The sequence below is a fragment of the Astatotilapia calliptera genome, chromosome 23 (assembly GCF_964374335.1).
Source record: "Astatotilapia calliptera chromosome 23, fAstCal68.1, whole genome shotgun sequence".
NCBI classification, from domain to species: Eukaryota; Metazoa; Chordata; class Actinopteri; order Cichliformes; family Cichlidae; genus Astatotilapia; species Astatotilapia calliptera.
The window spans coordinates 41,245,436-41,270,588 of record NC_137443.1 but is presented as its reverse complement, the minus strand read 5'-3'; the positions used below and the strand labels follow the sequence as shown (position 1 = coordinate 41,270,588).

Below are 25,153 nucleotides of genomic sequence, written 5' to 3'. Positions count from 1 at the left end.
CTGCCATCCATGGATTCTGTCAGTGTTTTGATCTGTTCACCATCAACATTGCGTGCAGCAGCAACCACAGCCTCCCAGACACTGTTCAGAGAGGTGTACTGTTTTCCCTCCTTGTAAATCTCACATTTGATGATGGACCACAGGTTCTCAATGGGGTTCAGATCAGGTGAACAAGGAGGCCATGTCATTAGTTTTTCTTCTTTTATACCCTTTCTTGCCAGCCACGCTGTGGAGTACTTGGACGCGTGTGATGGAGCATTGTCCTGCATGAAAATCATGTTTTTCTTGAAGGATGCAGACTTCTTCCTGTACCACTGCTTGAAGAAGGTGTCTTCCAGAAACTGGCAGTAGGACTGGGAGTTGAGCTTGACTCCATCCTCAACCCGAAAAGGCCCCACAAGCTCATCTTTGATGATACCAGCCCAAACCAGTACTCCACCTCCACCTTGCTGGAGCTCTCTGCCCTTTACCAATCCAGCCACGGGCCCATCCATCTGGCCCATCAAGACTCACTCTCATTTCATCAGTCCATAAAACCTTAGAAAAACCAGTCTTGAGATATTTCTTGGCCCAGTCTTGACGTTTCAGCTTGTGTGTCTTGTTCAGTGGTGGTCGTCTTTCAGCCTTTCTTACCTTGGCCATGTCTCTGAGTATTGCACACCTTGTGCTTTTGGGCACTCCAGTGATGTTGCAGCTCTGAAATATGGCCAAACTGGTGGCAAGTGGCATCTTGGCAGCTGCACGCTTGACTTTTCCCAGTTCATGGGCAGTTATTTTGCGCCTTGGTTTTTCCACACGCTTCTTGCGACCCTGTTGACTATTTTGAATGAAACGCTTGATTGTTCGATGATCACGCTTCAGAAGCTTTGCAATTTTGAGACTGCTGCATCCCTCTGCAAGATATCTCACTATTTTTGACTTTTCTGAGCCTGTCAAGTCCTTCTTTTGACCCATTTTGCCAAAGGAAAGTACGTTGCCTAATAATTATGCACACCTGATATAGGGTGTTGATGTCATTAGACCACACCCCTTCTCATTACAGAGATGCACATCACCTAATATGCTTAATTGGTAGTAGGCTTTCGAGCCTATACAGCTTGGAGTAAGACAACATGCATGAAGAGGATGATGTGGACAAAATACTCATTTGCCTAATAATTCTGCACTCCCTGTATCCCTGCAGAATGCAGCAGGTTTGATACATTTAATAGTAGTTGTATTACTTCATGATTAGCTAAAGCATGGATTAATGAAGTCTGGAAGCTTTGATTACAAGTAGTCATTATGTTTTACCTATTAATTTACTTATGATACACAAAAAATACTTTCTTGCATAGGCCATTATAAACATTATTCATCAAATCCAAGTGCCAATTTTATATGTGTGTATGTATGAATTGATTGATTTGTTTATGGCTTGAGGACCCGAAGACAATTTTCCATTGATGTGGATAATAAAGTTATTCTATTCTATTCAAACCTCGAGACTTAAAAGTCGAGCCATCACAGATGGCCACTTGAGGTTGGTACAGGATGTGACTTTCCATAGACTTCCTTTTTAAAATGTCCAAATTTAGAGCAGAAATAAACATGTTTACAGTAAAAAATAAGATTTTTCTCTCTCTTGCTGAATTCCCCTTTCAGGACAACTGAATGGAAGTGAATTTCAATATAACATCCATGTATCTATCCATTCCATTCTGCCACTCATCTGGGTCTGGGTCGTGGGGGTTGCAGTCTAGGTAGAGACTCCCAGCCTTCCCTCTCCCCAGCCACCTTTTCCACCTTATCTGGGAGACACTAAGTTGTTCCCAGGAAAGCTAAGAGATATAATCCCCCCAGCGTGTTGTAGGTTTGCCCCGGGACCTCCTCCCAGTAAGACATGCCCCAACCACCTCGTCCAGGAAATGTCCATGTGAAATACCCAGACCACCTCAACTGGCTCCCTTCAATGTGGAGAAGCATCGACTTTCTCTCAATTGACCAAATTCCTTACACTATCTCAGTCTTCATAAAAGTGTGGTCCGGCTCTCTCTGGTGGTATGTGGGAAATCTCCAATTTTTTTTAAGATGAAATAATATACCATTGTGAAGGTATGCAAAGACGACACGAGAGTTCCCGAGGCTCTTCTGGGAGCCGGAGTCAACTCCCTGAGCATGAGTTCTCTATGAAGAGTAGCCTTTCCTTATCCCCAGCGGTCACGGCCGCTACAGAGCGCTGGCGGACTAGTTTCCCTCGGCCTTAAAACTGCAAAGGCACGCTGGTGCCACCATCCCAGCCACCATCGATGAGTCGTTGAGAATCGGTGGGGGCGCGGGAGATGCCATTGGTGAGTCAGGAACTATTGCTTGGATGCCGAACCTCCTAGTAGCCAGGAGAATGCGATCCGCTTCTTCTGCAAGTGAGTGGTAATCCTTCACAGCCAGCAGCGGGGAGTTGGCGAGGCCAGCTCGCACCGGCAACTGTCGGAGGAAGACGTGTGAAGAGGAATCTGCCGTCATCCGTTCCTAGCAAGGACGGTGTGCTCTCCATAAGCTTGAGTGCGGTACCATCATCCAGGCACGAGAGAGGGATTCTCGGGCAGCTCTGCATTTGAGAGGGAGTAGCACAACAGCAGCAGCGCCTTGAGAGCGGTGTATTTCCTTTGGGTGGGGGGATCCTGGAGGAGGGTCATCACACAGCAGGTGGACAGCGGATCCAGCGAGGCCACCACATGATGATATTTCGTGTCGACGGCTGAATTATCAGCGCCGGAGAAGCGCCCGATAAGACATCGTGAACGCTTCCTGGCCATCCGGTGAAACTGCTGGGAAGACAACGTTGGAGAAACGTTAACATTTTATTTGTACTGCATAATCTGCAGATTCTGACAGAAATCTGCAACTATCCTTTCATCAGGCCATCACTTAAAGACCGGATATCCCACCTGCTGTGAATGTTTTAATGCCGTACAGTTGTTATTATTATCACTTGAACCACTCCAGTGTGAGCTCACCACCTCTATATGACTTGTGCATTTAACTTAATGAGTAGCGTGGCCCACTTGATTGACAGGTGGCTGCAGTTGTGAGCTGTAGCTTCGCTAATTTGAATCAATGAACAGGACTACAGACTGTGGTGCTGGTGAATTTGAATGCAATTATCTAGTAAATTAAAGGGCTTAAGCTTTCAAAACATTCCTTTTATAAAGTAAGTAAATCTCCTTTGTCAACATTAATAGCAGGTATCAGTCTCTGTGTCTCTTGCACCTTGCTAAACAAGTTTACTAAAGTTAGCAGAAACGTAGCGCTCCACCATTTCATCTAAATTTCATGGTGACAGCCAGTATGCTTGATGGGAGGCCTCAACACAGTAGTCCACAAACCGCTGGGGGACGTCACAGCGGCTACATCCAACTTTTATATGAAGCCTGTGATCAAATCCAAATGATTGTCAGTGACAGTTTACAAGGCTACATGACTTCATAAAGATATTTTTCTTTCAGTGTATTTTCCTTTGGCCTTTTACATGTTGTTCTGAAGATTTTTACGATACTTTCCACTGCTGTATTCCCTCCATAATGACATACAGTTTTTGGCCTCAGTGATCCAAGTCTGTGCTTTCAGTCCTCGTAAAGATATAGGAGGTGGTTCTTCTTGCCTGTGAACTCTACTACCGCTGACTAGTGGCTAGGCAGTTTAGTCCATTTTTTTTCTGCCATCTTCACCTGAACCAGCGAGGTAGCTGAATGAAAGAGAGAAGAGAGAGATGTGTTAAGACTCCACACGGTTAATTACAGGCATAGCAGAGCTGCTCTCTACATTTATAATTACCCCATACCTCTGTCTTTCCCAGTTCTCTTTGTGTGGTTTATCTCTCAGCTTTGTCCCCTCTAATGACACATCAGCCCTGAAATGAGCTATAAAACTTGTCAACTGCTTTTTAACACTGTTTTCTTCTCTAAAGTGGATCTTTTCCCAGCAGAGAGGGGAAGCGTTTCAGGTAATAACAGGTTCAGACTTCGGCTCCTCCATTCACGGATGCAGATTTTTGAGGATCGAGTATCGAACCCGAAGACACTCTGTGTTTATTAAGCTCCCCAATAATAAAAGTATTCTTCTAGTGTGGCTGCGCTACACAGGGTGTTCTCGGTACAGATGATAAAACAGTTCATTGCGATAATAAATTAATTGCAAAGAAGGCAGTTCTAGGAATGGGAAATGTTGCCGGTGCGTTTGCCATTTGAATGTCAGGTAGTGCAGGTGTGATGCAGATTAGCATCGGTGCATTTAGCTCAGAGAAATTATCAACTGAATATTGACCTTTAGTCTGAAAACGGATTGGTGGGGCACAAAAACATTGCTTTATCTGCGTGCATAAATTTACTTGTGGCCCACAAGTTAACTCTGTAGCTGCCACAACAACAGCTTGGCTTTCTCCATAGAGTCTTATTTGTGTCAGCAGCTCTTCACCTGGTGGTGTGAGGGATGATTGATTGTAAAGGAGGTTGTTGCTGCTGCTGCTGTGTTGAGATGCAGGGACTTTTGGCAGCATCTGATTATTTCAGTTATTACGTTTGGCTCAGTATTGTGGTGTATACATCTACACTCTACACAAACTGGAAAAACATTTATTAACATTAAAATGAAAGATTTCTTAAGTTGTCATCGCCACACCCCTCTTGCAGCATATTCCATTGCACGTGAAATTCACCCTCCAGGTTTTTTTTACCTTTAAGGTTTACCTGGAAGGATGAAACTTAGCCGAGTCTTGAAACTGCAGATTTCCCATTGTTTTTCTAGTGAAAGGAGTCTGCACATGTCCAGCCACAAGAGGAAAAAGGCTTATCAGCCAGAATACTTGAATGTGCAGGATGCAGGGGGGGAAAAAAGTCAGCGTGGCCGCGCATACATCAACCCAATGCCAGGTGATGGATAAGCAAAAGATTAACCTCACACAGGATTGTGCTTGTATTGGGTGAGAGCTGCATCGAAGGCTCCAGGTGTGTTGGAGGTAAGCAAGTGGAAAACAAACCAACCTCCCAAAAATAGAGTCGCTCTTCTAGCTGAATGCAAAACTGAAGCCAAATGTAGACAAATATGAAGTAAAACCCAACACAGTATAGCAGAATAAAGAGAAAACCACATATTGGCTGCACTGTTGAGCTAATGCAGCTACTAGAACTAATTTTAGATGCATAATGCTTCAATTATGGACCTTTCTCTGCTTTTTCTCTGTCCCTCTCTCTACATCACTCCCATTATGACCGCAATTAGGAAACTTTTCTCGATTTGTTTTTGAATAGGGTGGTTTTAAATGTGACCTATATTCCCTAATGGAGCAGTATTATAGGGGCAGTGTCGAGGTTACTTAAACGGATATTTTGATGGCATTTAGTGCAACAGGGCTTCTCTTGTCACGATGCATATGCTATTCCTGTATGTGTGTATGAATGGGCGAGTATGCACATGTGAAAGAGGATCACTGAGTGTATGCTAGACTGATACTAAGATATGAGCTAATATCTGGTCATTTTGGATTACTGTATACATGAGTTATATTCAAAAGGGAAAATGATGAGATGACTGCACCTTCTGCATTGTATTTCACCACTGAGTTAGGTTCACACTAGAGGGTGTTTTGGACCATCCATGTCAAAAGAGCAACCGCCAGGCCCTGCTAAACACAGTCCTTTACCGCAGGAGGTCTGCAGTGAAAGACTTTGCACCTCGGGAAAACTGCACAAAAGCCACAGGGAGGACGACGGGTGGCCAAGACCCCGCAGGTTCACTGCTACAGAAACCTTGACTTTACTTCTTGTTCATAGATGTTTTTGACCTGAGGCTTGGCTTATGCTGTCTTGGCTTCAACTGCACTAAGCAGCGACTGCGTTTTTATTGGAATTTGCATGACTATAAACAGAAGGAGTTTGCTGAGTTTATAATAGGCAGCACAGTCATGTAGTGGTTAGCACTGTCTCCCTGTAGCTAGAAGGTTCTGGGTTCATGTCTGCCTTTCTGGCAACCTGTCCAGGGTTTACCCAGTCGTTTGCCTTAGGATAGGGCAAACCCAGAGGTGGATAGGTAGTAAAGGAAGTGAAAGTATGGATGAATTCAAAACACAAGATTAAAAGAGAGCGACATTGAGAATGTGAATATGGAACAGAAAGCTTTTTATTTGATGGAGCCACCGTCCTGGACAAACTGCGCTGTTGTTTGCACGCTGATTTGGAACCAACTAAACTTTTCATATCATAGCGTGAGCTATATATCATTCGGGTTCTTGCGTATGTACACACTTCTTTTTTGCCTGGAGGTTCAGTGAGCCTTGAGGTTCAGGTACAAAAATTGATCTGGTTCATGGACTTCCTTTTATCTTTTTTTTTTTTACTCCAGCGGACCATGACTCACACATGCGTAGGTGGGTTTAAAAGATGCATGTGTTGATATAGGACAGAAATACATATAATTACAGTTGCTGTTGTGTGCAGGACTATTTCCTGGCTTACTGTCAAGGCCACCCGGAGCACCTCAGTGTAGCAGAGATCTTTAAAATTTTCATTTGCACCTGTACATCTGCTGCATGTCTGCTGAACCTCCAAATCCCGAACCTTCCTCCCTACTTCCAAACCTAACTGTCCCCCTGTGAAAAAAGTAACTTCCCTCATTGTTAAATCATGAATTAACAGTTATTAACCACATTTTTCTTAGAAACTTGAGTTTAATGTCACCAGTCACACTCCGTCCTGATTGCTGCCAGTCCTCTTGAGTCACGAAATCATTTAAATACAACATGTCTGATAAAGTGAAATAGGCTTGATCTAAAGAAACAGATAAGAAACAAAGTTATTGACATCTATCATTCTGAAAAGGCTTATAAAGTAATTTCTATGGCTTTGGGACTCCAGTGAACCACAGTGACAGCCATTATCCACAAATGGAGAATACCTGGATCAGTGGTGAACCTTCCCAGGAGATGACTGCTTAACAAAATGACTTCAAGAGTGCATCGACGACTCATCCAGGAGCTCACAAAAGAACCCAGAACAAGATCTAAGGAACTGCAGGTCTCACTTGCATCAGTTAAGGTCAAAGTTCATGATTCATCTTGAAAAAAATCCTGATCGTCTGAGAGACTATTCTGATGATTCAAAAGTTGGACTTTTTGAAAGGTTTGAGTCCCGTAACGTCTGCATAAAACTAACACAGCATTTCATAAAAGGAACACCATAACAACAGTTAAACATGGTGGTGGTAGTGTGATCGTCTGCAGCTGCTTTGCTGCTTCCGGATGACTTGCTGTAATTGATGCAACCACGAATTCTGCGCTTTACCAGAAAATCCTGAAGGAGGATGTCCGTTCATCAGTACATACCCCGAAGTTCAAATACACTTGGTCAAAAGAGCTTGCAAAGAAAAGCGTCTGGACTTCTTTAAGTTGCTTGAAGACGTTTCACCTCTCATCCGAGAAGCTTCTTCAGTTCTAAGGTCAAATGGTGGAGAGTCCCAGATATAAACCTAGTGGGAGTGACCCCCCACAGAGGGACAAAAGGACCCCCTGATGATCCTCTAATCGCCTGAGCCAAGGTGTGAAACTGGGTGTGGGTCCCAATCAGCCAGAGTTTCGGGTGTGTTCATTGTGAAACCTGGCCCCACCTTATCATGCAAATTCCTGAGGTCAGATGGCCCAGGATGTGAGTGGGCGTTAAGGCGTCTGGGAAGGGAACTCAAAACTGGATTATAGATGGCAGAGAGTTGGTGTCGTAAACCACCGCCTCTGTTCAAAGATGGTCGCTCACAGTGGCCATAGATGGCTTCTTTCACTCCTCTTTCAAACCATCTGTCCTCTCTGTCCAAAATGTGAACATTGGCATCCTCGAAAGAGTGTCCTTTATCCTTAACCCTTGTGTGGTGTTCGTATTTTTGTTACTCAGCCAGTGTTCATGGGTCTGGTGGACCCGCTAGAGTTTTGGCTTTCCAAATTAACACTATCAAACAATTTTATGTTAAATTACTCAACAGATGTTTACTTCATCCCAATTACAAGACATATGAACAGCAAACATGGTTAATTTTTTCCCTTTACCTTTGTTAGATCACATTTATGAATTAATGTGCTTCTCGTTTTTCTTTTATATAAAATGTTATAAATAAATCAGTTATAATCAAGTGGAGTGAGTGGAAAGACACAACACATTTACACGTGAAAAAATAATTAATTGTTTAATTTTTCTTTTGAAAAAAACTGAACACGGGTCTCACAGACCCGAACACCATACAAGGGTTAAGATGCAGATGGACTGCTGAGTCTTGTCCTGTGGAGGTGGCTCTTCTGTGTTGTGCCATGCGCTTGTGAAGTGGCTGTTTGGTCTCTCCAATGTAGAGGTCTGAGCATTCCTCGCTGCACTGTACAGCATACAGTTGTATGCTGGACAGTGCTGTACAGTGCAGCGAGGAATGCTCAGAACTGAAGAAGCTTCTCGGATGAGAGGTGAAACGTCTTCAAGCAACTTAAAGAAGTCCAGACGCTTTTCTTTGCAAGCTCCTTTGACTACGATGACCTGGATGACTGAGAACCTTCACAGACATTCAAATACACTTCCACCCCCACTTTCAAATGCAGTCATGGTTATTAAGCGAGCTCTGCAGAGTTTTTTTTTTTTATGTTTTTTGATGGATACATTCAGCAACATTTGAATAAAGCCAATTAATAAAAGTCAGATATACTTTTGAAGAGGTTAAATCTGTTAAAAGTAAATTGCTCATGTGAGCTCTATCTGATAGTATTAATTCACAGGGGGAAAAAAATTCCCCCATAATAGACAGACACGGGAATCTAATCATAACAGGAACGCTTAGAAAGTAATGTTTACCTATCAAATTTAAAATGTGCTCTAAAACTTAGTGTTTATGTCAGCTCCGTTGGTAGCCCTCAGTCGGTTTCTTACAGTTCTTACAAGCCCTTTCCCTCCGTGCATATGATCCATTGTTAGTATTTGAAATATTGAGGTAAGCCTTGTATTTATTGTCCCAATCATGTCTTTATTGTTGCTCCTGGACTGATTTTATCTGTTGTGACACTTCTGGCAGTTCTGGGAGCCTCGCTTAAGCTAATTTCCAGGAATAAAACATGTAAATCAACTTTTGTGTTTCTTGCTAATTAAATCAAGTTATTTCTGTCACTGTGTCTGAAGAGCCTCCAAGCAGTGTGTTGATGGGTTTCCAACCAACCCATGTGTATGTGCGCATAGGCTTTGGTTCAGCTTTTCCCATGTTTTCTGAAGACCAGGGTGACTCATATCGTGTGTGTGTGTGTGTGCGTATTTATGTGTGCATAAACCAGTGAAATCAGAGCACCGTGCTGTCCCTTGCTTCCAGAACACCGTCTCTCTCTGCTCAGTGACTCATTCATCCAGACTAGAGGATTAATCTGTCAATGCTGTTTCCCATTGACTGACTCTTCGTGTCATCAACACAGCCTATGTTGTCTTGTTTCTGACACTGAGAGATAAGTCTGTCGTAGAACTGAAACTATAGGTCCATTATTTGATGAGTCGATTTGCAGAAAATGAAGTAATTTTCCAGCTATTTTCTTGTCCCAGCTTATCTAAGGTTGCCACTTTTGTCTTTTTTATATCACTGAAAGCTGGATGTTTTCAGATTTGCACTGTTGGTTGGAGAAAGAAAAGCATTTGAGCGCCATACCTTGAGCCCATCTTCCCTTGTCTTTATCCTTGTGCTTTTCATTGAACGCTGAATTGCATGAGGTTCATTGTACCAGAGTGGTTTTATAAAGTAACGTCAGCTAAATACTCCTTTGTCTGTGTCTGTTTCTGTATATGTTTTCCAGCCTTTCTCGGGTGACCAGATGGACGACTTCAGCAGTGAATTATTTAACAGTTTCTTCGACGACCATGTATTAGAGCGACCCCTACTGGCAGAAAGACCTTCATTTTTACACATTGACATGGACAGCAGCCCAGGTGAGCTCCTCTTGTTTTATTATGAGAGATAATCCAAATCCACCTGTCACACCCACCCACACACAGCTCCTTATGGCTGGGCTTTTTTTGCTCCGTATCATCCCTTTTAGTTGTTTAGTTCTCACTTGTTTTCCGTAATCACCAGTAATTCCAGGAGCACTGATTGATCCTTGGATCGAATACACATGGGTACAGCACCAGGTTGGACTTACGTATGCTGGTATGATGACAATAGCTATTGAACTGTAAGCTAAGGCCAGTTGCTGCAATTCATTTGCTGTGTGTTTCCATTCTTTGTACTCTTCTTTGGCGCAGTAATAACAGATGTCTGGAGCCGCGACTCAAGAGAGCACCGCAGTTCTTTTTTTGTTGGTCTTTGTTCATTGAGGGCAGCCCAGAACTGTACATTTACCTCTTTTTCACCAATGAAGCACCAATCCTGGTGCCTACTCTAGAACCAGTTTCATGCATTTTCACCAAATGACTGGCGCCAGGGCCAGAATTGCTGGGCACAAGTTAGAAAGTTGGAACCAGTCACATCTGTGGTTATGGGAAAAGCCACTGTAAGAAGTTCACCGTTCAAACCTGTCTAAAGGTCAGAACTAGCTCAACTGTGGCAACCATATCATTGCTTTAGCCAACCTTTGGGGAGAAAAGTCCCCAGTCTCATTACTTGGGTTGAATCAAAAGCCTTCTCTGACATCAGCGCTGGCTCCTTCTGTGCCCAAGAGTTCAAATTTCATGATATGAGAGCCAGCTTTTGTTGCCAAAGTCTGACTTCCAGAACTCCTGCCTGTGGAACGGAACAGATTAAACTCACTTGTTACTGGATCTTGTTTATCAGCTCAAAGTTATTGCAAAATAGGCGCTCACAGCCTGTGGAAGCTGTCATCAGCTCATCACTTGAGACAAATGAGTGTCACTGTTAGTCGTTGCCATAGTCACAAAGTCATTAGAATGATTAGAAGAAAGGACAAAAAGCAGGATGTTATGTTATTATCATGTCTCAAGAACGCCTGAGTCACTTTTACATTAAAGTCTTAACAGCACTCTCACTATGTATGGACATATGTATATGTACTACATGTGGATATGTACATAGCATCATGAATGTATACATTTATCCAGAAAATAGTACTTTTAGTACTCTGGAAAAGTTTATTCTAATGAGTTTGGTAGTCACTATTTGGCATGACCACCTTTATTCTGAACTCTTTTAGTCAGCTTTCCTTTAATTTCTTTAAGTAGTCTTCAGGAATAGTTCTCAAGGCTTGTTGAAGGACATTCAAACCTCTTCTTTGAACGTTGGCTGCCTTTTCCCTCTGTCCTCTGTCAAGATGTTCCCACACAGTTTCAGTAATGTTGAGGCCTGAGCTCTGGGGAGGTCAATCCATGACTGGTACTGTATGCTTTTACTGCATTGATAGTGTGTTTTGCATCATTGTCATACTGAACAATGAAGCTGTTCCTGATTAGTTGCTTTTCAGATGGTATTGCATTGTGAATCACAATCTGATGGTGCATTTCTGTGGTCATAATTGCATCAGTTTCGGCAGGAACTCCAGCACCACTGGTTGAAATTCAGCCCCAAACCATGATAGGGCCTCCACCGTGTTTTACAGATGACTGTAGACACTCACTGTTGTACCTCTCTCATAACCTCTTCCACATATCCTGACAATGATTCTAACCACATTTGAATTCATCACTCCATCAGACCTGTTGCCACTGATTTTCAGTCCAGTTCTTGTGTAATTTGGCATATGTCAGCCTTTTCTCCTCATTTCTCTTTCTTAAGAATGACTTCCTTGTTATCCTTCCACTGAGACAATTTGTAATGAGCCTTCGCTGAACAATAGCTGATCACCTAAAAGTTCAGTATCATCTCTCAGGTCCTGTGTCAGGTCTTTGCTGGATTTTTCCTGTTTCCTACGGACATGAGTTGCAGATACTGTTCATCCAAAGTGATTTTTTTTAGGTCTGCTTCTTCTTCTTTTGTTCTCAATTATTTCCTCAAGATTTTAAGGATACACTCAACTTCATGTTGAGATATGGCAAATTTTCAGCTAATACCTCTTTGGGAATCAGCTTGTTGGTGCAACAATACTTTTTTAATCCTGTGTTATTGTTGACATTCTTCATAGATTTAACTATGAAGAAATGGGAACAAATGATGTGTTTTTGTGACAGTCTCCTAGCAACAAAGTGCCTAAAGATACAATTTAAAATGGGTTCTTTGCTACATTTTTTTTTATTTGTAGGATCAACACTGGTTCATCCTTTGAGTTGTTACATGGCTTAATAAACAAAACATTCCTGTGACAATAGTCATGACTGGACTGATAATAGGTCAAAAGGGAGCCAAAGGGAAATTGTTGAAAGACCTTGGAGAACTATCGCTCCTTGGAAGCAAACTATAAAGAAATGATAGGTAGCTCGAGACTTATGCACAGCACTGGGAGTAATTGTGAGAGTCTTAAATCTTGGACATCATGAAGTTCCCAGCAGATTTTTCTGTCTAATTAAAGAAAATCATGAATATTGAGGGGCAGCATTCATGAGGAACCCGTGCTCTCATGATCATCATCGATTAAGGCCTTAATGACAAGATATGTCTTAATAGCTATCACTGATGCAGCCAAGAGACCGGAAGAGCACTGCAGTGACACCGCTCATTCATGAGGTGTCGGGCACTGAACTGGCTTTGTGGCTTCCTTCTGTAATCGTGCTGTCATGTTATAACTCTGTATTTACATGACAGAGAGTGTGACTGAAATCTTTTTAAAAATTGGAACTGAAAACAATTGACTCAGAAGATGAGAAAGCTCTCAAATATGCACACACAGAGCTTGCACTGCTACATTTTCCATCCTTGTGAGACGGCCTTGTTAATCTCACAGATATTCAAGCAGAGCACAGCTACTCCTTGAGTGAAGACTCAGCCCCCCAGAGCCCAGCCCTGTCAGTCAAAATGGACCAAGACTCTGGTAAGTTTGATCTTTTCATTATTTCTTAGCCTTGGCTTCTTTTTAAACCGCTCAGAGCCAAGCAAAGCTCTCCTGCTGATGTTTAGTCTGGCTCTTTATCACGCTGGCTGTCCCCTGGTTATCTGGTTGGCTCAGGTTTCTGCCTGATATAACACATAGCAGGCAGCCTGACCCTCTCTGCTGCCTGTCAACTGTCGTGCACTTCGATTGGCTCAATCCTGTCATATATAATCAATGGCTTAACGATCCACTTGCACTTTGTGTGCAAGTTGAGGAGAAATGTTGCATATTCTGAGTCCTGCTTTCTTCACCTTCCTCTGTCTATTCCTGACTCATCTTCCTCATTATCCCTACCCTCCCTGTCTGCGTCTCTACCTGTCTCGCTCTCGCGCCGTCTGTCTGGGTGCTGTCTGTTCTCCGTTTGTCCCGGGGATCCTGCTGTATGAACCCAGTATGAGCAGCTTTCCTCCAGCTAAGCCCTGCCCACCTAACACACACAGACACACACACACACACAGACACACGCACACACACACACACACAGACGCACACAACACTATGACAAGCGTATGGTTTTAAATCTGCAGCTTTAGCCGGAGCCAGCGGAAACTCTCTCTCTCTCTTCTGTCAGGTTATCTCTCTCGTTCTCTCTCCTTTTCTCTGTCTCTCTGATGCCTGTTTATCTTCTTTTGCTTCTCTGTCTCCTGTAATCCAATAAAATCCACTTCATTCGTATAAATATCAAATTATCTGCACTGCCAAAATGCCACAATTTCTTGAAAAAAAAAAGCACAATCCTTGATGGACAGATAATACTTTGCTCCTGAGAGAGAGAAAGAGAGAGGGACAAAGGATGAAGTCATATCAGGCTGAATAAATCAGTTTACAGTGACAGTCACTCCGGTCGGTCCAAACTTCAAACAAAATATGAATATCTGCACAGTGATTCAAACCCAAACAGGAAAATGGAAAAGAAATACAGCATTAAATATTTGATATTGCACAATTAAAAAAATTGCTTAGTTGTGATTTCATGGTACTTTGTGGATATTCTTTTCTTTATTTCTTCACTGTGCAGTTGGAGCACTATCAGTTCACATATGGTGCACACACACACACATTGACAAACCCACGTTGTATGCATTTGTTATTGGACATGTGCATGCATGCATTTTACAACCCGCATCTGCTGCATGGTGCCTTAATATTTCACTCTAGAGGCAGCGTTCGAAAGTTTTAAAGGGAAATGGTACAATATCGCTTAACCAACTGTGCCCTAACATGCCTTTTCCGCTTGTACACTGGCACAAAAATAAGACGCTGCAAGACTATGTTAATGTTGCTTTGCTTTTCTTTTAGGACAACAACATCTTGTCTTCTTCTCTGCTTTTGCATGAATGTTAAAAAGTTCTCCAAAGCGTCTCTGGCAAGCAAATGGCAAACCCAGCAATGTGTTATAAATAATCATAAAACGGATTTAGTCCCTGTTTTCCAGCATTTCCTTTTAACCTTAACGTGGTTATACTGGAGAGGATGACCAAAAGGGGTTTTACTGTGTGCAGCGGCGGTGAAAGAAAACTGTCTTGCATGCAGCTGGTTGTACATGTTGTCTCAGCGGTTTAAGAAGCTTTTAAGAAGTTTTTTTTTAGCATTAGCTACTATATTAGGCTCTGTTTTATGCACAGTGCTGTGCCTGTTGAATAAAGAGCTGCATGTCAGATTAGGCCACTTGTTGAATGCTCAATTTTCACTTCTAGATTTGACACTTTTCACAATGACAGATAAGTTGTGGCACTCCTGGACTATTAGCTGTCATATTGGCATGTAGCAGTGTTTTGACAAGACTGCTGCATCTGAGAAGTTCTGCGGTATCGCTGCATGAATGACTTTTCAGGGTTGGACTTCTGCGCACAGTTCCATTGCTGTGTGTTATTGCTTATGCAGTTTGGAGAAGGGGACTTTGATAATAATAATAAAAAAAATGCACATGTGGTCACAGCACATGTCTTGTGAGATTCCAGGCCATTTAGCGTGCATGCTAAAATGTTTCTGAGACGGCAAGTCTTGGTCATAAATCCTAGTATCTCAGTTCCCAGAATCAAACTCTAATCCTTGCAGCCTTGCCAAAGATGCGCACATCCTTGCAGGCCTTTCCAGCTTCAAACGAGAGCACGGCAGTAGAGCAGCTGCTTGTTTGTCACGATGAGTCAGGTTAATTAAGCACCAAGAGGTGTTAGACGTTTTTGACCTTTCAGAAAGCACGTCAGTTCTGAATGAAGGGATTTGTGGATCTTAGTGTGCTTTGTTGGACAAGAAGGTCCTGTCCAATTAGAATTACAATGATGGGTAAAACAGTGGATGCAAGGATCATGTAGCACTCACAGACAAGATCAGACTTATTTGACACCCACTGCTGGGCTGTTTATACGAGAAGCGTCCTGATAAACACCCAGAAAAAGTTGCCCCTATTGCCCCAGCAAGTATCACCCATGTTGCATTGCTTGAATTGCACAGTGGTTGATAAAAGTGAGATCAGATATTAGCCTGATGAACTGCATCCAGGCCACTTTTGTCTTAAAGTACCCATCACATACAGTGAACACAGCACACAATAGATGGAAGGTCATTACGGTTTATATGGAAATCAAGAAATCAGTTAGTGCTTACTTAGCCTCAGTCTACAACAGCAACGTATCACTGTAACAATAAAAGATTATGATGTCCTCCTATTTGGGCGGTTCCCAACAAATCAAGTCAGTTCAATCCTATTTTATTTATATAGCACCAAATTGCAACAGCAGTCACCTCAAACTCATTTTACATCACGGCCCACTTTGATTTTAGGTGAGGCACACTGGGGAAACTGCCCTCTCTATTAGTGTAAAGAAGTTTAACTTCAATTTAATCTCCCAGTTATCTCAATGTAAGAAACAGAAGTGCGATTTCACCAGCACATTTTTAGTTTTTGTGATAAAGAAATGTTGCTGTAGTAAACAAAAGAAATCTGTCAGCACGACTGTTTGGGCTTAAACTGTAAGAAATAAATGTGTAAAATTACAGCCAAAGTTTTGGCAGCTGACTGCCCAGACTGTTAATTCACAAAAATGTCCTGTTTTATTTATTTATTTATTGCACTGTGAACACAGTGTAAAAATTCAAAATTTATGTAGCCCACGGTGAAAAAAAATCATTTTTTCTGTCATTTAATTGTTTATCTGAATGGCTGTGGTGGACAGAGAGGCAGAGATTAATAATAACTAATGATTAACTTATAAACACAGAGAGAGTTAAAAGAGGTGAGTGAAGAAGAACCACTCAATGCATCATGGGAAGTCTCCAGCAGCTTAGGGCTATTGGAACATCAATAAGGGAGGATTCAGGGTCACCTGATCCAGCCCTAACTACAAGCTTTGTCAAAAAGGAAAGTTTTAAGCCTAATCTTAAAAGTAGAGACGGTGTCTGTCTCCTGAATCTAAACTGGGAGTTGGTTCCATAGAAGAGGGGCCTGAAAGTTGAAGGCTCTGCTGCTTAAAATCAGTAGTGATCAAATGTGGTTTGGTGGTTTCTGGAGGTCTTCAAGGGTCACTTGGCTGCCTTGCTTTGTTGTTACTGCAGGACTCGCACTGCTTCCAGCAGAACACAACAGCGTACAGATTGTCTGTGGTCATTTTAAACTTTCTTTCTTCCTCTCAGCGTGTGGTCTTTGTTGTTGTTGTTGTGCCTCTTATTCGGTTAAAGAGAAGCTGCGTGTTTTACTGCAGCTCCTTTTTGCGCTGATCCATTGAATGTTTTAATGCTACTGCTGCCCCGCTGAGATCAAACACAGCAACCACCTCGCCTCCATTAACCCCCCGTGGTGACTGCCAGGAGCCATTTGGTCATTAACGCCGGATTTCTTACCTGAGCTTACAGCAATTTACCCACACAGGAAGACCTATAAAGCTTTCTTTCTTTTTTTTAATTAACAACATTCAACGAAATTCCAAAACGTGGAGAGTGAAACAATTGGTTTTACTTGTCCTAAACCTTACATTTACATTTAGACAAGTGTGTCACTGTGATGTCAGTGGAAATATCACAGTGGCCTCTCCGTGTTCAGGACCATTTTCTTATGCATTGGCTAACAGCTAAGAGCTTCTGGTATTCATTAAAAAAAACAGTGTTAGAGGACTTAACGAGGGCAGGAGGCTTAACGAGACTCAGGCGAGCAGCAGGACTGGCCTCATTAAGGAGAGGACTCTTTCTGATAGGCAGGATGTGTGGCATAGGTAAATGTCGGATCCACCCCCAAAACTGGATTCCTGTCTTCCTCCTGATGCCTTTTGTGCGCTCATTGATTTCCTAAAACATTTCAGGCTCACGTTGCTAATCAGCAACATTAGCGGCGAATGATATTTTTCACAGGTAGCTGAGCCGTAATGAGTGTGAGATCATGCAGGAGTCGGGGCAGCATGGAAAAAAATACTGAAGTGGGACTAATGAGCTGTTTGGGGTGGGGTCCTCGCACTGCCAGTGGAGGTTTTTATCCAGCTACATTATCATTATCATCACTTCTATGGCAGTTACGCTTGCTAAAGAGACGTCTATTACAGTGATGCCGTGGCGTGGAAAAATGCGATTAACTGATTAGGCATTTGCTTTTTGCTTCACTGCAGTCAGATAAAAACCAAAAAATGTTAGGATTTCCTGCTTTTAACTGTTTTTTTCTGACTTTTGAGGAGTTGGGGGCCTGTTGATGGGACAAAACAAGATATTTTGAGATGTCACCTCAACCTTCAGGAAGTAATAACAGGGATGTTTTTCATCAATTCGCAGACCTAAGGACCTTTTTTGTGTAGAATAATTGAATAAATTAGGAATAAAAGCGCAGCGATTGTTAGCTGCAGCCTTGGACTTAAGCTCTTCCAGCTCAAGGGGGAAGTGCTGCGGTTGGACTTATTAAGCCCAATTTTCTATGCTCATGTACTACCTACTGATGTACAAACTCAGATAATGCACAGTCCATTGATGGCAATAATTCGTCCCTCTATTGCCTGCATCGCTTTGAACATTCAGTCAAGTATAGGCTAAAAGGCAGATTTTTATAGGGTTGAGAGACCCTTGTGATTTCAGAAGCAAATGGCTATCCATGTTTGTGCCCACTGTGATTGAGCTATTGGGTTCAAATAATCAGCAGCAAGTAGATTTAGATATATTGTAGCTCATAATGCTTCTTATCATTGTTTTTCACTGCCCTGAGGTGTTTATTCCTCACATGGCTGCTGACTTTGGGCGTTACCCACACGCCCAAAGTCAGCAGCCATGTGATTTATTCTCTCTCTGCTGTAGTGATGGACAGGATACAGACACAAAAGCACGCAAGCAGCTGTCTGATTGGGAATACACCTCCGTCCCCCCTCTTTGCTCTCACCAATCACGCACACACTCACGGCTTGTAAACTTCAGTCCGTTTTTTACCAGCACAATGTTGCTAGGAAACCAGGATGTGATTAACGTGACGTTCACACACACAGACGCACGCACGAAAAAGCAAAAGCCCTCTTTCAATGCACCAGGGGAGCCTTGAGGATGCGTGTTTGATGCGACAAACATCAAAGTCACTGGCGTGGCGTTCGTGTGTCAGTGCTGACATAATGAAACATCCTCACTCCTCCCTGTCTGCCCGCAGTTAACGCTTTAAAAGTTGTGTCGTGGTTTCGCTTTTAACGTTGTAGGAAGAAAACTTTTAATGCGTGACTTTTGCCTAATTATGCCCCGTGGAGCAGCTCACCTTTAAAGGGCCTTAATTCAAAGCATGTGCAGCTGACCCTTTAATTCTGGTTAGACATACTCGTATGTCCCAGGGTTATAAGCGCTGTTCAAATAAACAGGACAGTTGTATTGAAAATTTCCATTTGAAAGCTCGCGGAGCCTTTTAGACTTTAACTTTTAGACCTTCACTCACTCTTAGGAGTAGATTCAGAAATAGGTACATTAGAGGGACAGTTCAGGTTTGAGCAGTTTGGAGACAAAGTTAAAGAGGCACAAGATGGTGCGGGCAGGTGCAGAGGTGAAGATAAAGGAAGAAGCCACAACTAGGACCTGTCTTCTAAGGCTAAGAAATACTTCCTAAGCACTGATCAGCCTCCTGAGAACTAGGGAGGCCAGGAGGTTGCTGTCACCAATGCATCCATTCTGAGACATTAGGTGAAATAAAAAGCGACAAAACTTATCTTTCTTTCTTTCTTTCTTTCTTTCTTTCTTTCTTTCTTTCTTTCTTTCTTTCTTTCTTTCTTTCTTTCTTTCTTTCTTTCTTTCTTTCTTTCTTTCCTTCATAAGCTGAGGTGTGGCATTTGGCATGTGTAGTTGGCATTCTTCCAGTGACTGTGTGGGTTCTCTCCAGGTACTCGGCTTCCTCCCACAGTTCAAAGACATGCACTTAGTGGGGTTAGGTTAACTGGTGATTCTAAATTGCCCATAGGTGTTAATGTGAGTGCGAATGGTTGTTTGTCTCTCTGTGTTAGCATCAGATCGGCCATCTGTCGGGCGTGTACCTCGCCTCTCACCCTGTGTTAGCTGCCAACTTGCCATACAATTGTGAATGAGAGAAACAGAAGACAGTGGATTGATTGAGTGGCTCCATTTTTTTTTTTTCAATCTAAACATTCAATTGACGATTGGATTTCTCTTTCATCAACCATAGTGTCACATGACTTATAAATTATTGCACACCACTTTCAAGGACAGTTTCTTTTAACCAGTGCCTCAACTTGGCTTGACTCGGGTTTTGTTTGGTTTTCCGTTATATTTAAGTACCACCTCAATGTTTTCCATTTAAACGTTTGCACACACACACACACACACACACACACACACACACACACACACACACACACACACACACACACACACTTCTGAGATGAATCTGGCACAATTGCCTCTAATGCAGAGTAAACTGAACTCCATGTGCAAAATTGGTGGAACGCTACTTTAAAGCCACCTATTTGGAAAGGTCAGAGTTGAGTTGCAAGAAAAAGACCACCGAGTAATGTATCTATGGATTAGATGACGCTGTTGATTGCAGCATCTGGATTCTGACTCGCAAACAGGAATCTTGTTAGTTGGATAGAGCAGCTTGGAAAATCTGGAACCAACCAAATCTGTAACCAAACAAAACAGCTGTTTGAGGTTTTGTTCTGTGCAGTTATCCAGCTAACTTGGTCATTTTGTTTTGTGAGACAGGCTTCAGGAGACACGACACTTTCTTGTGGATTTTCCTCCGACCCTCTTTCAGGGACAAAATATCTCCAGAGGGCTACTGTGCTGTGTGGGAGTTAGCAGAACTTGTGCTTAGAAAAGGCTTTAAAAAAATAAAAGTCAACGTCTATTTTAGATCGTCTTGCTTCAGGTACTGGTAAGAATGTGAAATCTGGTCCCGGGGGTGCAAACGTGAGGAACAGGTCGATGAGGTTACAGCTGTTTATCTATTTATCCTTTCCACTCGTTGTTCTTCTCTTCCCAGGATCCTTCTGACTCAGCACCCCTCATGAGTCATGGCAGTATCTAACAAAGCTTCCAGTGAATTTTTTCTTGTCGTCTGAAGACAGTCTTGTCAATCCCCTTTTCTTAAGATCACTCAAAATCTTCAATGTTTAGTTAAAACAGTCTCAGAGGTTTGAATGCTGCTTTCATGCCACTGTTTAAGAAGTTTTAGACAAAAGAAACAGTCCAGCAAAGATATGAGGCTTGTCAGAGTGGAAAGAAAGAAGTTCCTCATTAGCTGTCATCAGTCACTAACAAGCAGCACGATGTTAGTCAGGCCTTGTCAGCTTTGTCTTGCCTCAGGTCGTTTCAGGAGGTTGGATGCACTGGCATCTCTGCAGACACACTAAAACTTCCTAAAAATACTTTCTGGATTTCAAAGCAGACTAAACAACGATTTACCTGTGCTCCTCTAGAAATATACCCACATCGTGTTTAGGTGAACCCTCCTTTGAAATTGCACTCTCGCCTCATTGCCGGGTCACTCGATTATGCATATTTTCAGTGTTTAAAGGCGGCGACTGTTTCTCTTCCCAGGAAGCATAATGAGGGCGAGTTGCTGGTTCAGCCCATCTTTTATTTCAGGGTATATACACCAGCTGGAGGGAAATTATGCACCGCAGTTGCCAGAACGACATTGTCCAGCCTTGTCAGGAAGAGCTCAGATATTTTGAGCTCCTTCAAAGTGTGATTTGGAAGCTGTCAATTACTTCCCGTTGGAAGACCTACAGCAAAGCCTCCCTGAAGAGAAATAAGGTCAACTTTGCTCAAGTTTCTCAGTTAACTAGAACCTTCTTTTCTAAAGAATAGGAACACTCTTCTTGAATTCTTGAGACTTTTTGTTGTTGCTGGTGGTTTTTCATTATTGCCACTGGTATTTCATTTGATAGTTGAAAGAAGGAGTTAGCGATTGAACCTTAAGTTGGGATTGTCTGTTCCAATACACAATAACACTGTGGCCTTTAATTGTGAATGCAAAAGTCAGGGCCATATAGTCGGGGTACAATCGTGGTTGTATGTATATGGTTGTATTGGAGTCATGGGGGTTAGGGTTAGGGTTTGCCAGGGTTTGTGTAGATGGGACGGTGTTCCCATGTTGCACTGCTATGACATCAAAACAATGTGATTGCCCGTTCCCCCCCTTCCCCTTGTGACACATGGAAAACATCTGCAGGTATTTCTGCAGTTTTTTGCTCTGCTTTAGCTTTTTCTTTGTGTTTTTGTTGTTCTCACACATCAAACCATTTGGTTCAGATTAAATACTTCAGTATAAGAAAGCTGAGGATGACTTTAGGGGAGCATGATCGTGTGGTGGTTAGCATCGTTCTTTCACAGGAAGACGGCCTTTCTGTGTGAAATATTCTCTCCAGGTACTCTGGCTTCCTCCCACAGTCCAAAGAGATGCCTTGGGTTTAGGTTAGTTGGTGATTCAGTATTGGCCGTAGGTGTTAATGGTTGCCTGTCACTATGTGTTCGCCTGCGACAGATTGGCAGTCTGTCCCGGGTGTATTCTACCTCTCACCATGTGATAAATGGGATAGACTCCAGCCCCTTGTGACCCTGCCTGTGTCTGTGGTGTCTTTTCTGTAGAGTTTGAGTGGAGCTTCAGCCAGGACCTGTCAGCTATCTTGGTGAAGCAGGAGGAGCCTGATGTTGGCCAAAGGTTAGATCCTCAGCCTTTGGAAGCCCCGCCTCTCATATTAAGCCCTGCCCCTCCACACAGAGGCTCACCATGGAAACACACGGTTAGCATCCATCTGTCCTTTGCCTCAGTGATGAAACATTTAAAAAAATAAAATGAGTGGTGTTTTTGATGTCAGGTACGTTTGTTGTTTCTACAGGAGTGCAGTCAAGAGGATATGAAGCTCATTGCTATAAAAGATGAACCCAGAGAGATTGGACAGTACCTCAGCCTGCCCAGCGGTAACAGACACACTCACAGTGCTATAGTGGTTTGTCTGACTCAGATTATTTTAATGTTAGAAGTGGCTTCCTAGTGTAGTGGTTAAGACATTTACCTAACATCCCTGGTTTGAAACCAGAAGGAGACACAAATCCCTGGGATGGCTGAGTCAGGAAGGTCATCTGGTCTAAAAAATCTGTGCCAAATCAAATATGTGGATCCACCCATTGTGGTGACCCCTTGTGAAGGAAGTGAGCAGCTGAATGAGTTAGTTAGTGCACATTTTCACCTAAAGTATTACAAAATAAATTACCTCAAACATCTGTTGGAACAAAAGCCTTCACTTTAAATATGATGAGGGCTTAACCACCCCAGCGTTAGAGGCACTACTACCTTGCAGACCATAATCAGGGCAAAAATACTTGCCGAGCTGTCTCTGCATATGCCACAATAATCACAGCAGTATAATATTTGGGGTCTGGGAGAATGGACTTACATTAGCTATGAATATCGTCAGTGGTCATTTGTTTAAAGTAGAAGCACTGATTCCTTTCACGTGCTGCGCTCCTTTTTAGATGATGCTCTCCAGCTGCCGCCCACCCCTCCCAGCAGTAACCACGGCGACAGTGATGGCTCACTGCCCCCCTCCTCCCCACACCTCCCTCTGCCGCCGTCTTCCCCTCAACCACAACAGAGGCCAGGAGGTCGCGCCTCGTCCTCATCCTCATCTTCTTCGGCCATCTCCTCTTCGCCCCTCCTCACCGCGCCGCATGTGAGTTAAAGAGCCCCTACCCTCTGTGCCCTCTGTTGTTTTTTTCCCTCTCCGTGCCCATTCTGCAGCGCATGTGGGGGATTTAATGTGTCAGTGGTTTGGTGTTTGCTATAAGAAATGTTCAAATGACTGTGTCCTTATATAGCGCTGTGAGTTTCATAGGCTGCCCTTCTGTTGTGAAAGCAGACACTGTAGAGTTGGGATTTTTGATCTGTAAATCAGCTTAATTTGGGGTTAAATACATCCCATAATTTGCTGAAAGAACAGAAAGTCAGAAAATCCGTCCGTCTGGACGTTGTTTGTCTGATTCAGCAGCTTTTCTTAGAATAAATGAATCACATTTGCACTGAGGCCATCGTGACCCAATCTTGTTTACTCACAATTGTTCAGTGTCAGCAACATTTTTCTTTTTTCTTTTTTTCATTTTTATTAATGAAACACGTGAACAGCTAAACCATCGCACAAACTCCAACAGTGTTGTTCTCGGGTGTAATGCAATGTAAGAGAGATGTGAGATTTTGGTGTGCTCGCTGTCAACATGCAAATTAAAAGCAGACCGACATAAATAAGAGACTGAATTATGAGAGCTTATTAGCATTATGCGCTGATGAAGTGCTTGTTTCACTGTGCAGAAACTGCAGGGTTCGGGACCCCTCATGCTGACAGAAGAAGAGAAGAGGACCCTGGTTGCGGAGGGTTACCCGGTACCTAACAAACTTCCTCTCACGAAGAGTGAAGAGAAGGCACTGAAGAGAGTCAGACGAAAGATCAAAAATAAGGTAAGCAGGCACTGCACCTTTTTGTCTTCTGTTAGTGTGCACGGCTGAACTGAACATTTAATTAACCAAAAAAACAAAAACGTGAGCTATTCCCAGAATCTTGGACTGCCTTGTGTTACTATTTCAAACAGAAATAGTAACACATTTACCAAAAATTTTGCTCCAATTAGAAATGTGGTTTTGTGGTGGAGCAATGATTGGTTTTGTGCCCGTTTCTCCAGATCTCAGCTCAGGAGAGTCGGAGGAAGAAGAAAGAGTATGTGGAATGTCTGGAGAAAAAGTAAGGCTGGAAAAAATGTTATCTTTCCGCTCCATGCACATTTCTTTTGGTTTACATTCGTAACTGTCGTCTGTGCTTTCCAAAGCCTTTAAAAAATAATAAGAATTGTAGTTTCCTTAAAATTATATTAAGAGCATTGTTGTCATTGTTTAGAAGACTTTCACACCTTAAACTGCTGACTCGACTCAACTGCTGACTGCTGTTGTCATGCCAGCCCAGCAGCTGTGCATGACTCTCCTAGACTGGCTTAGCATGATTCACAGTTCAAAACAAGAGCACTCAGAGAGTGCAGCTTCCTTCGAAGGGCAAGGGCTTTACTAAAACTTTTATTTTTACGAAGTTTTTATTACAAAATGACGTCAGCCTGTTAAGGCGTCACTGTGAAATCACAGGGCGTCGTATTGAACTGCTCTCTCCATCCTCTTTAATATAATGTATTCTTATTTGACCTTGAGCCCTAACAATGAAGGTCAAACACTTAGCTAACCTACAGTAGGTACTCATATTCCCCAAGGCCTCGTTTATTGTTGTGAAGTTTGAAGACGATCCATAAGAAGCTGTGGCTAATACAAAGTTTTTAATGAGATTCACATGGTGTGACCTTGACCCAATTTTTACCACAATTAAATCAGCTCAAGCTGTTTTTGGTATCCACCATCACACAAAATTTGAAAATGATAACGTGAAAACTGTGCACGCTAGACTCCTAACAAACAGACAGGCAGACAAACAAATGGATACGATTACCTTCTACCTCCCTTTGGGGGAAGAATAATCCTTAGTAATGTTAAGCCAGCCCTTGGTGCAGCACCTCAATTCACTCTTTGAGTAAAACAAGACCTTTTACTTCTCTTTCCCCTTCTCTTTCTAATCATTGGCTTCCCCTTGTAAACAGAAGGTTTTAACGCCAGATGCACCAGGCTTCTGTGGCCATGGCTAGAGCTGTATG

At 42.7% G+C, this 25,153-nt stretch overlaps 1 protein-coding gene across 2 annotated transcripts in view; it reads left to right on the top strand.

Annotated features, from left to right (window-relative positions):
- The window catches only part of creb3l1 (cAMP responsive element binding protein 3-like 1), a 37,368-nt gene that overhangs the window by 5,179 nt on the left and 7,036 nt on the right, over positions 1 to 25,153 (top strand). The window contains exons 2-8 of one of the 2 annotated variants that reach the window (XM_026158434.2): positions 9,830 to 9,962; positions 12,863 to 12,949; positions 22,061 to 22,215; positions 22,312 to 22,393; positions 22,949 to 23,145; positions 23,778 to 23,924; positions 24,146 to 24,204. In XM_026158434.2, coding sequence (XP_026014219.1) covers positions 9,830 to 9,962; positions 12,863 to 12,949; positions 22,061 to 22,215; positions 22,312 to 22,393; positions 22,949 to 23,145; positions 23,778 to 23,924; positions 24,146 to 24,204 — 860 coding nt within the window. The remainder of the gene's footprint in view (positions 1 to 9,829; positions 9,963 to 12,862; positions 12,950 to 22,060; positions 22,216 to 22,311; positions 22,394 to 22,948; positions 23,146 to 23,777; positions 23,925 to 24,145; positions 24,205 to 25,153) is intronic. The other variant, XM_080297480.1, reaches the window with a different exon arrangement.